This window comes from Ornithorhynchus anatinus, chromosome 3 (assembly GCF_004115215.2).
Source record: "Ornithorhynchus anatinus isolate Pmale09 chromosome 3, mOrnAna1.pri.v4, whole genome shotgun sequence".
NCBI classification, from domain to species: Eukaryota; Metazoa; Chordata; class Mammalia; order Monotremata; family Ornithorhynchidae; genus Ornithorhynchus; species Ornithorhynchus anatinus.
In genome coordinates this window covers 137,172,114-137,185,088 of record NC_041730.1, presented here as the reverse complement: position 1 = coordinate 137,185,088, position 12,975 = coordinate 137,172,114, and the positions used below count along the sequence as shown (strand labels likewise).

General features: G+C 44.4%; 1 protein-coding gene across 2 annotated transcripts in view; it reads right to left on the bottom strand.

Moving 5' to 3' along the window:
- Positions 1-310: 310 nt before the first annotated feature.
- TCERG1L (transcription elongation regulator 1 like) overlaps positions 311-12,975 on the bottom strand; it is a 268,833-nt gene continuing 256,168 nt past the window's right edge. For both annotated transcript variants that reach the window (XM_029059313.2, XM_029059314.2), the window contains exons 12-13: positions 2,733-2,851; positions 311-1,330 (exon numbers count right to left, since the gene is read on the bottom strand). In XM_029059313.2, the coding sequence (XP_028915146.1) occupies positions 1,174-1,330; positions 2,733-2,851 (276 nt within the window). In that variant the 3' untranslated portion in view covers positions 311-1,173. The remainder of the gene's footprint in view (positions 1,331-2,732; positions 2,852-12,975) is intronic.

Here is a 12,975-nt window from a genome sequence, read left to right as displayed (position 1 = left end):
TAATAATAATAATGTTGGTATTTGTTAAGCGCTTACTATGTGCCGAGCACTGTTCTAAGCGCTGGGGTAGACATAGGGGAATCAGGTTGTCCCACGTGGGGCTCACAGTCTTAATCCCCATTTTACAGATGAGGGAACTGAGGCACAGAGAAGTGAAGTGACTTGCCCACAGTCACACAGCCGACGAGTGGCAGAGCTGGGATTCGAACTCATGAGCCCTGACTCCAAAGCCCGTGCTCTTTCCACTGAGCCACGATACCATTATTATTATTTGACTCTCTAAGCTTACATAAAAGAACCAATCAGGAAGAAAGACTCCGATCTAAAATATTTATTAATTAAAAAAAAGTTAAAATATTTATTTATACAAAGATGATGAGCAAAATCTCATGCAAACTTGGCATACGATAAAAAGAACTCATATATTAAGAGGACACTTTTTACAAACTAACTTTCTTTTTCTTTTCCAGGAACTCTTATGGGCAAGTATCCTCCTCACTCAGAGCCCAAAAGACCCATCGTTTGTCACGAATCGCTTTCAGAATATCGGAAGCTTCCAAGAGAATGGAATAACGTGTCAAGATTTTCACATTCTTCACTATGGTTGACAATTAACACCCTATCACGACACCCAGAGAAAACTACAGGTACACCTATGGAGGGCGGAGTAATGGTCTTCTCACAACGACTGTTCTTTCAAGGAATCGATGTTACTGCACTACATTTCTCCCCAGAGTTTCGAATAGTTTACTTCAGGGATGCAAACGTGCCGAAATGGATAGAGATGGCGTCGGTCTCTGTTCCGCTACAAACCGGTGTTGGGTTTATAATTCGGGGGTATATTACAGGGGATTTGCATAATTAAAACAATCGAGGGATTGACGCATCATGGCAATCAGAAATACGGCAAACTGGGAACGTCGTACAAAAGGGAGCTTCAATATGAAACGTAAATCCTCTGAGAACGCTGTGTATCACAGAATCCCATGGAGCGACCGTCACAGACTTAATTGGCGAAAAGCGAGCCCATTCGATAACATCCAACGCCTCGATGCCCGTTCGTTCTTCGTCATCGTATCTTTGACGATGAAAATAACCACCCGAAAAGCTTTCGTTTCGGTTCCTCTGGCAGTCACGGTGCAGACGTAACCTTATTGCGGCGCTCCTAAATTCTTATCTCATTTTTCTTAGTCTGATTCTGTTTTCCTTGTCCCTCCTTTTGAGACTGTGCATGAACTGGTTGAAAAAGTGCTCTTGGTCCTTCTTCTTTTGTAGCAGCCGAAATCTCTGATCTCGGCCGTATTTCTCCGCAAACTCTTTAAAGGTTGTTCTGGAAAGGGAAAGTGCGGATGACCAATTAGCTCCTATCCTCGGTTTCCCTTCCCCATTAGATGGAACCGTTTTTCAGGATCGGCGCTGGTGCGATGGTGCTTTGGCAGGTTAGTTACCATCGTTATTTCCTCCCTCAAGGAACATTTGATTTTCCCAACCTCTCTGCCAACGTCCCATTGGGAGTGTTAATGGAGATGGTCTCTCATATTCATGGAAGAAGCATTTTCTAATCTTGACTAATGTCCACGCACGAGGTCCATTCCGGGATGGATGCAATAGAGCACTGTCAATCACCCATCCTAGGCTATGTTAGTGGATGGGGAATCTTTTGAATTGTGGTTGTTAAGTTGTTAAGTGCTTACCATGTGCCAGACACTAAACTAAGTGCTGGAGTAGACACAAGCTAATCAGGTCGGACACCATCCGTGTCCCACACGGGCCTCACTTTCTCAACCCCCGTTTTACAGATGAGGTAACTGCAGCATAGAAAAGGGAAGTGAATTGCCCAAGATCACAGAGCAGAAAAAGTGGTGGAGCCAGGATTAGAACCCAGGTCCTCCTGACTCCCAGACACGTGCTGTTTCCACTAAGCCATGCTGCTTCTGACGATAACTGCTTATGAGAGCTTATCATAGTTACTCTATGAATGAGAAGCAGCGTGGTTCAGTGGAAAGAGCCCGGGCTTGGGGGTCAGAGGTCGTGGGTGCTAATCCCAGCTCCACCGCTTGCCAGCTGTGTGACTTTGGGCAAGTCACTTCACTTCTCTGTGCCTCAGTTACCTCAACTATAAAATGGGGATTAAAACTGTGAGCCCCACGTGGGACAACCTGATCACCTCGTATCCCCCAGCGCTTAGAACAGTGCTTTGCACATAGTAAGGGCTTAACAAATACCACCATTTAATTTTTTTTAATTTACACTTGCATTCTGAAAAAATGCAAGCTAGGAAAAATGATTTTCAATTCATTCTAATCCCTAGTAATAATAATGATAATGGTATTTATTAAGCACTTACTATGTGCCAGACACTGTACTAAACAATGGGATGGGTACAAGCAAGTAGGGTTAGACATAGTCCCTATCCCACATGGGGCTCACAGTCTCAATTCCTCTTTTATAGTTGAGATTCCCATTTTATAGATGGGATTCCCATTTCTTCCTCTAATCCAAATTTATCGTGAAATAGAAAGTCCCCAAAATGAAAAGAGTTGGGTAGTTATCAGAGGGAAGGGACTGGAATGGCATTTCCCCTCCAAGTTTTCTTCTTGCCAATTTAAATTTCATTAAATTCCAAATTTTGTCTTGAAAATACCACTCAGATGCCTTTAGCATTTCACTAAATGCCAGTGAAAGCATCCAAACCCCACCTAGGAGGCCAACTTCACATATCACCCACCTACCTGGGTGACAATTTGGATTCCTCTAGAAGTTTTTTGAATTCTTCTTTGGCTAGCAGAAACTTTCCTTTTTTCTCTTTGTATTCTTCTTTTATTCTTGTCTTGACAAACTGTTCAAAAACCTTCGAAGAAACCCAAAGACGAGAATTTTGCATTATTTATGATCATTCTCGAGAGCTCGACTTAACCCCGAGCCGCATCCCAAGCCTGGTTTGGACCAATTTTGCACTTAGCCAAGGCCAATGCTCTGATATTTAACCAAGGTTCCTACAGAATGTGAAACAGTTAATCTAGTTTTAAGGGTAGTTTCAAATTTCTAGTTTCGGGGACTAGATACTTGAATACTCAAATGCTCTCCGAAAAGAATACCCGCATAGCACCCGTATTAACCTTAGAATGCAACAAAATCCATAGTCTTTTTGTAAGAAATTGTTCTGGGCTTGTCAACTTTCATCATTTTGTCCGTTTCACAATAAAATCGATTTACAGCATTTAAAACATCGCGTCGGTTCCCTACAGCAGTCAAGAGCCCAGACAACAATAGCATGAAAAACTGACAGAAACGAAGGAAAGTACAAGAAAAATGGGATTGCTTCTTCACTCACCGCTGCTTCTAGATATCCCCAGATCCAAAGCCGTGTATCCAACTGTCCCTCGCCAACATTAACGGATGATTCTGTTTGGGACTTTTGCTGGGTTCCCAACTTCCTTCCAGAAACACTAATCTAGTCCTAGCATCTGTGAGTATGAAATTTTCAAATTTCATATCTGCCTTCAAGATGATAAACAAAAATAATGTAGACTGATGTATGTAGTTGTCCTCTGTTGTCGAAGAAGACATGCCTGATGATGAAATTTATCTAGGAGGGCTCGTGTGGCTGAAAAGGTCAATGTGGAAGCTGCATTCAGCTCTCTTGAAGGCCCATCTCCTCCAAGAGGCCTTCCGTGACTAAGCGCTCTTCTCCTCTTCTCCCACTCCCTTCTGTTACCCTGACTTTGTATTTGTTAAGCGCTTACTATGTGCAGAGCACTGTTCTAAGCGCTGGGGTAGACACAGGGGAATCAGGTTGTCCCACGTGGGGCTCACAGTCTTAATCCCCATTTTACAGATGAGGGAACTGAGGCACAGAGAAGTTAAGTGACTTGCCCACAGTCACACAGCTGACAAGTGGCAGAGCTGGGATTCGAACTCATGAGCCCTGACTCCAAAGCCCGTGCTCTTTCCACTGTGCCACGCTGCTTCTCAATTTTCTCCCTTAATTCATCCCCCGTCCCAACCCCACACCGTTTACGTCCATATCCGTCAATTATTTATTTGTATTGATGTCTGCTTTACCCCTCTTGAACATAAGCTCCCTGTGGGCAGGGAATGTGTCTGTTTACTGTGGTATTGTACAATACTACCTTATTCATTCATTCATTCATTCATTCATCCATCCATTCATTCAATCGTGTTTACTGAATGCTAACTGGGTGCAGAACACTGTACTAAGCGCTTGCAAAGTACAGTTCGGCAACAGAGACAATTCCTACCCAACATTGGGCTCACAGTTTAGAAGGGGGAGACAGACAACAAAACAAAACAAGTAGACAGGCATCAATACCATCAATATAGATAAATAGAATTATAGATATATACGTAAATCACTCCTTGTTTTCGATTTCCCAATTTCAGCTCTCCGCACAGCAGCCGTTAGTGTCTCCCACTGTCATTTATTCTCTTCACATGTCCCACCCAGCAAATCCCTGTTAAGATGGGTAGAGCTTAGATGCTCGGAGACTGAAACGTTCCGGAACTTTGTTGTTCGTGAGAACAGCCAAGATAAAATAGAGTACTCCAAGAAAAGTCTCTCCAGAAAATCCTCTGTGGAAAAAGCATTGAGATGACCTGCAGCAGAGTGGCAGAGTGGATAGAACTTGGACCTGGGAGTCAGAAAGTCAGGGGTCCTAATCCCGGCTCTGCCACTTGTCTGCTGTGCGACCTTGGGTAGGTTCATTCATTCAATAGTATTTATTGAGCGCTTACTATGTGCAGAGCACTGTACTAAGCGCTTGGAATGAACAAGTCGGCAACAGATAGAGACGGTCCCTGCCGTCTGACGGGCTTACGGTCTAATCGGGGGAGACGGGCAGACGAGAACGATGGCAATAAATAGAGTCAAGGGGAAGAACGTCACGAAAACAATGGCAACTAAATAGAATCAAGGCCATGTACATTTCATTAACAAAATGAATAGGGTAGGTCACTTCACTTCTCTGACCCTCAGTTCCCTCATCTGTCAAATGGGGATATAAACTGTGAGCCCCATGTCGGACATGGACTATATCCAAACTGACTACCCTGTCTCTGCCCCAGTGCTTAGTTCAGTGCCTGGCACATAGTACGTGCAAACTGACTACCCTGTCTCTACCCCAGTGCTTAGTTCAGTGCCTGGCACATAGTACGTGCCCATTGAATACCATACAAATACTATGTTATGGTTTCTGTAATTATCAATCGATCAATTGTATTTACTTAGTGCTTATTGAGTGTAAAGCACCTTACAAAGCACTTGGGAGAGAACGATATAACAGACACATTCCCTAACCACCATGAGCTTACAGTCTAGAGGGAGAGACTCTATAAATAAATAAATGACAGATATGGTCATAGGTCCTGTGGGACAGGGAGGGGGGATGAATAAAGGGAGCAAGTCAGGGAGAAGCAGAAGGGAGTGGGAGAAAAGGAAAAGAGGGCGCAGGGAAGGCCTCTTGGAGGAGATAGGCCTTCAGAAAGGCTTTGAAGTAGGGGAGAGTTATTGTCTATCTGAGAGAGAAGCAGCATGGCTCAGTGGAAAGAGCAGGGGCTCTGGGGTCACGGGTTTCAATCCCGGCTCTGCCACCTGTTAGCTTTGTGACTTTGGGCAAGTCACGTAACTTCTCGGTGCCTCAGAGAAGATGAGATTTTACCTCATCTGTAAAATGGGGATGAAGACTGTGAGCCTCATGTGGGACAACCTGATCACCCTGTATCTACCCCAACTCTTGGAACAGTGCTCGGCACATAGCAGGCACTTAACAAATACTAACATTATTATTATTATTATTATTATAAGAGGAGGGAGGGCCTTCCAGGCCTGAGGCAGGAAGTGGGAGATAAGGAGATAAGATAAGGAGTTCTGGTTTTGACCTGTTAAGTTTGAGGAGATGGCTGGATACCCAAGTAGAGATGTCTTAAAGGCAGGAGGAAATGTGAAACTGCAGAGAGGGGTGAGAGTTTGGGACCAAAGAGGTAGATGTGGTCTCACCTTCACAACATCGCCAAGATCTGCCCTTTCCTCTGCCTCCAAACCACCACCACGTTAGTACAGTCACTCATCCAATCCTGACTGGATGACTGCAACAGCCTCCTTTCTGACTCTCAACCTCCTGCCCCTCCCCACTTCAGTCTACACTTCACTCATCTGCCCAGATTATCTTTCTACAGAAACATTCAGGGCATGTCACCCCCCTCCTTAAAAATCTCCAGTGGTTGCCTATCAACCTCCGTACCGAAAAAAAAATCCTCACTACTGGCTTTAAAGCTGTCTACCACCTTGCTCCCTCCTACCTCACCTCACTTCTCTACTTCTTTATCCCATCCCACACACTCCACTCCTCTGAAGCTGCTGACCTTCTCACTGGGCCTCCATCTCACCTGTCTCACCTGGCCCACGTCCTACCTCTGGACTGGAATGCCCTCCCTCCTCTAATCTGCCAAACACTCAGTCTTCCTGCCTTCGAAGCCCTACTGAAGGAGCACTTCCTCCAACTGGCTTTCCCAGACTAAGCCCCCTTTTCCTCGGCTCCCCGTCCCTCCCGCATCACCTCGACTCACTCCCTTTGCTCTTCCCCTCTGAGCCCCGCAGCACATTTATATATTTATAAATCTATAATTCTATTAATTTATATTGATCCCTGTTTACTTGAATTGATGTCTCCCCCCACCCCACTCTAGACTGTAAGCCTGGTGGGGGCAGAGATTGTCTCTTTTCATTGCCGTATTGTACTTTCCAAGCACCTAGTAGGGCGCTCTGCACACAGTAAGTGCTCGGTAAGTACGACTGAGTTGAATTTGGGAATCATCTGCATAGAGGTGATATTTGAATTCATGTAAGCAAATGAGTTCTCCCAGGGAATCGGTGTAGATGGAGAACAGAAGGGGACCCAGAACTGAACCTTGAGGGACCCCCACAGTGAGGGAGTGGGAGGCACAGGAGGAGTCGACGAAGGAGACTGAGAACGAGCGGCCAGAGAGAACCAGGAGAGGACAGTGTCACTGAAGTTGAGGTCGGATAATGCCTCTAGGAGAAGGGGTTTCGCGTGGCTCAGTGGAAAGAGCTCGGGCTTGGGAGTCAGAGGTCATGGGTTTGAATCCCAGCTCCGCCCCTGAACAGCTGTGTGACTGTGGGCAAGTTACTTCACTTCTCGGTGCCTCACTGACCTCATCTGTAAAATGGGGATTAACTGTGAGCCTCATGTGGGACAACCTGATGACCCTGTATCTGCCCCAGCGCTTAGAACAGTGCTCTGCACATAGTAAGTGCTTTACAAATACCAACATTATTATTATTATTATTTGATAGCATCATGGGCATGGTCTATCTGTGAAGAGAGAAATACCTGATATTTCTGAGGAAAAAAAAGCATGGCAATTTCTTCTGCCTAGACTGTAATTTTTCCATCTAGACTGTAAGCTCACTGTGGGCAGGGAACGAGTTCTACCAACTCTGTTGTATAGGACTCTCCCAAGTGCTTAGGAGAGTGCTCTGCACACAGTAAGTGCTCAATAGATACCACTGATTGATGGATTCTATCCCTCTCCCTTGACCCATATCCCAAATATAGACAGCTAATTTTGTATGTTCTCCATACATTCTGAAAGACCACTAGACCATTTAAAATCTCACAATTCCTAAAATTCTATACAACCAGCATATACCAAATCACCATCTGAGACACTCCCTAAGAAGAAATATGAGAACAAAACATGAAGTATAAGAAAAAATAAATAAAATTTTGATAGCTTCCTCAGTTTTCCCCAAAGCATTCTAGAATATTTTCCTTCTCCCAGCATCTTTCTGTAATACTGTACACTTATTCGATAAAATATGAAAATGATTTAATAATACTCATGTAAAGGTTGTTACCAAATACATTCGTATTTCGAAATACATTTAAATAACTGTATGCTAACAACTCTTTTGCAATTTACTCTGCTTCCCTGAGGCAAACAAAAACCTCAATTTCCATTTAAAATGATTAGACCATTCTTCTAGTTTCACGTCTAACATCATGCTAGATTGTAAACTCCATTCTAGATCTTGTCTATTAACTTGACTGTAGGGCTCTTAGGAAATGCTCGAGAAACACTCTTGATCGATCATTAGATTTGGGTCACATTCATGCACAGGAAAAAATGAATAAGATTAAATATTTATCGTGCAAAATTGAAGACATATTGAAGACATAGCTAAAAGACACTTGTTTTTATAATGCACTCTAAATCAAATATTCCAACAGTTAACTGACCGGAGTATGCATCGTACATTAAAACCCTACTCCGCCATACTCTAAAAATGAGAAATTTTCTGGTAATCTAAGTCGGTGATCTAAGTACGTGTAATTAGATCATGACAATTGGGCTTGTGTTGTGACATCGTACATTTATGGGCTCTTGGCTTCATCAATAATTAAAACAGTGCTCTGTTCAAAATCTGGGTTAAATCCCAGCTTGGGCTAGTGGGAGGAGTTCAAATGACAGGTCTTTGCACACAGTAAGAGCTCAATAAATATGACTGAAGGAAAAGAATTCAGCGTTCTGGCTCCACAAAGCCCTCTTCTTTCTTTCATTTTCTCCCGCTTTTCTCCCTTAACTGTTCTCTCTGACCATCTTAACGCTATAAATCATTACGGTATTTGTTAAGTGCTTACCATGTGCAAGCATTATGCTAAGCGCTGGGGCAGATACAAGTCAATCACTTCAGGCACATCAATTATATCTTCAATCAGTCATATGTCTTGACTGCTGAGCGTTTCCTGAGTATTCATTCAATAGTATTTATTGAGCGCTTACTATGTGCAGAGCACTGTACTAAGCGCTTGGAATGTTCCAATCGGTAACAGAATGTACAAATCGGTACAGTCCTCAGAGTATGCTGAGGTCTGTAATAAGCAGTTGGGAGAGTAGAGTATAACAGAGTGGGTGGACAAGTTCCTTGTCCAAAAAGAGCTGGGAATCCAGAGGGAGGCCGTAAATTCCTCTAATTTAGAGATGGAATCTCCTGTCGAGAACAACAGAAGACCCTCACTCTGGATACTTTGGGACCAAGAACCTGCTCAGAGGAGTTGATTCTAGTGCCGGTGGCTTGCTGAGCGTCACTCCCATGCTCTCCCTCCCTGCTCACCGGATTCTCACTGGGATCCAGAGGGTGATGAATGAGCAGGTCTGCGGAGGGGCACCAATTTGCAAAGAACTAATAACTATATTAGTAATAGTAATGATGATAATAATCAGGGCACTTGTTAAGCACTTACAATGTGCCAAGCACTGGTGTAAGCATTGGAGTAGATAAAGGTTAATGAGGTTGGACATAATCCCTGTCCCACATGGGGCTCGCAGTCTTAATCCCCATTCCACGGGTGAGGGAACTGAGGCCCAGAGAATAATAATAACAATAAGAATTGAGGTATTTGTTAAGTGCTTACTGTATGCCAAGCACTGTTGTAAACATGTTAATAAGGTTGGACACAGTCTCTGTCCCACATGGGACTCACAGTCTTAATCCTTATTTTACAGATGAGGTCCAGAGAATAATAATAATAATAATAATAAAGATAGTATTTAATAAGTGCCTACTATGTACCAGGTACAGGGCTACGTGCCCAGTACCAGCAAATTGGGTTGGAAATGGTCCCTGTCCCATGTGGGGCTGACATTCTTAAGCCCCAGTTTACAGATGAGGTCACTGAGGCATAGAGAAGTGAAGTGACTTGCCTAAGGTACCCAGCAGACATGTGAAGGAGCGAGGATTCGAACCAGTTCCTTCTGATTCCTAAGCCTCGGCTCTATCCAGTAAACCATGGGGTTTTAATGGATTTATTAAGCATTTACTGGGTGAAGAGCGGGGTGCTAAATTCTCGGGAAAAAATCCCAGGTAGGAATTGACCCCGATTAGCTAAATCCAGGAAGGAAAGGAAAGAGAATCCTGGCCTTCTCTTTGCCTGCAAGGGTCCAGCAATTTTCCCCATCATCCTGGGAACATCCTCATGAGGCAGGTTTTCCAAGAAACCTCTTTTGCCGTCCTCTTCCTCCCGGACTCCCCAACACACACACAGTCATTGGTTCTATCCCTTAGCAAAGGGGAGGGCTACAACCAGAGGATTTCTCATTATCATGACCTTCAATCATATTTATTAAGTGCTTACTGTGGGCAGAGCACTGTACTAAGCGCTTGGGAAAGTACTGTAAGACAATAAACAGTCACATTCCCTGCTCACAACAAGCTCACAGTCTGCGGGGTGGGGGGGCGGAGATCGACAGCAATACAAATGAATTTTATCTGACAATCGTTCTCACCTTCAAAGCCTTTTTGAAGGCCCAACTCCTCCAAGAGGCCTTCCCTGACTAAGCCCTCCTTTCCTCTTCTCCCACTCCCTTCTGCGTCACCCTTGCAATTTGATTTGCTCCCTTTATTCACCCTCTGAGCCTCCAGCACTTACGTACCCAATTTATTCACAATTTATTTATTTATATTAAGGTTTATCTCCCCTTCTAGACTGTAAGCTCATCGCAAACAACGAATGGGTCTGTTATAGTGTTATATTGTCCTCTCTCGAGCAGTTAGTACAGTGCTCTGCAAACAAGAATTGCTCAATAAATATGATTGAATAATATCATTATTATGGCTATCGATCGTAATACTGACATTCATTAAGCATTTACTTTGTACCAAGCACTAGACTATGTGTGCTAACAGATAAAGGATAATCAGATAGAAGAAGAACCATGACCCACATAGGCCTCAAAATGTAAAAGAGAAATAAACAGGTGGATTAATCGATCAGTCAATCAATCACTGAAAAGCAACATCGCCTAGTGGTTAGAGCACAGGCCTGGGAGTCAGAAGGATCTGGGTTCTAATTCCGGATCTGCCACTTACCTGCTCTGTGACCTTAGGCTAGTCACTTAACTTCGCTGTGCCACAATGATCTCATCTGTGAAATGGGAATAAAGGGAGCGAGCACTGTTCTAACTGCTGGGGTAGATACAAGATAATGGGGTTGGACACAGTCCCTGTCCCACGTGGGGCTCCCAATCTTAATCCCCATTTTCCAGATGGGGCGACTGAGGCCCAGAGAAGTGAAGTGACTTGCTCAAGGTCACACAGATCAACTCCTTGAATGTTGGGCCTTTATTAAGCACAGAAGGAAGCTGATCGCTTAAGCACATTGACATTCGACGGCTTCTTCTTAGTCTGAGTCTTTCACGGCCTGTTTATAATCAGACTTCTAACAGCTTCCTTCTCTTTCAGGACAGTGGCATTCCGCTAATTAGTAGGAAAAAAAATGGGTCAATTAAAAAATGATTAATAACGGACCTAGAAGCATTATCTCCTGTACTTTCCAAGCAGAATCTAATTAATCCTGACACTCGCACTGCAAGTGGTTAAGGAGAAGCCGGGGGTGGGGGAAATTGGAGTTTGTGGTGATGAGAAGAGAGGGATGGAGGATCCTCAGGCCACTCTGGACTCTAAGTTCTTTGGGGGCAGGGAATGTGTATGTTTATTCTTATATTGAACTCTCCCAAGCGCTTAGTACAGTGCCTTGGACCTTAAGTGACTTAGTACATTACAGAACCTTGGACCTTAACTTGTTAATCAGTCATTCAGATTTATTAATCGCTTACTGTGTGCAGAGCATTGTACTAAGGTCTTGAGAGAGGATGATATACCAATAAACAGACACATTCCCTGCCCATAATGAGCTAACACTCTGCGGGGGGAGACAGACGTTAATTTAAATGAATAAATGACAGATATGTGTGTAAGTGGGGCTGGGGTGGGGAGAAGGGATTGAAGGGAACAAGTCAGGGGGACGCAGAAGGAAGTGGGAGAAGAGGAAAGGAGGGCTTAGTCAGGGAAGGCCTCTTGGAGGAGATGGGCCTTCGATAAGGCTCTGAAGGACGGCAGGTAGAGTAATTGTCCTTTGGATATGAGGAGCGAGGCATTCCAGGCCAACGTGGGTGTGATGTCAGGGGTGAGGTGGATGAGATTGAAATACAGGGAAAGCAATGGAGGAGTGAAGTGTGCAGGCTGGGTTGTAGTAACAGAGGAGGGGACAAGGGGATGGAGGGCTTTAAAGCAACAGTGAGGAGCTTCTGTTTGATGCAGAGGTGGACGAGCCACCCCTGGAGGTTCTTAAGGAGAAGGGATATATGGCCTGAACGTTTTTTGTAGAAAAATGATCCAGGCAGCAGAATGAAGCACGGATTGGAGTGGGGAGAGACAGAAGGCCGGGAGGTCAGCAAGGAGGCCGATGCAGTCATCAAGGTGGGTTAGGATAAGTGACTGGATTAACACGATAGCAGTTCGGATGGAGAGGAAGGGGAAGATTTTAGCGATGTTGTGAAGGCCAAAATGACGGGATTAAGCGATGGATTGAATGCGTGGGTTGAATGAGAGGGAGGAGTCAAGGGTATTGCCAAGGTTACGGGCCTGTGAGACGGGAAGGATGGTGGTGCCGTCTACAGTGAGGGGAAAATCACGGGGAGGACAGCGTTTGGGTGGGAAGATGAGAAGTTCTGTTTTAGACGAGTTAAGTTGGAGCTGACAACAAGTAGAGATGTCTTGGAGGCTGGAGGAAATACGAGACTGCAGAGAAGGGAGAGAGAGATCAGGGCTGGAGATGGAGATTTGGGAATCATCCGCGTAGAGGTGGTAGTTGAAGCCATGTGAGAGAATGGATTCTCCAAGGAAGAGGGTGTAGATGGAGGATAAAAGAGGACCCAGATCTGAACCTTGAGGGACCCTCAAAGTTAGGGGATGGGAGGAAGAGGAGGAGCCTGAGAAAGAGACATAAAATGAGTGGCCAGAGAGCTAGGAGGAGAATCGAGAGGACTGGGTCGGCGAATGTGGAATTGTGGAATAAGTTCAATGTTGTCAGGGGTTAGAATTTTCCTCTGCTTTATTGATAACTGACATTTTACTTCCCCTCATCTTCACAAATG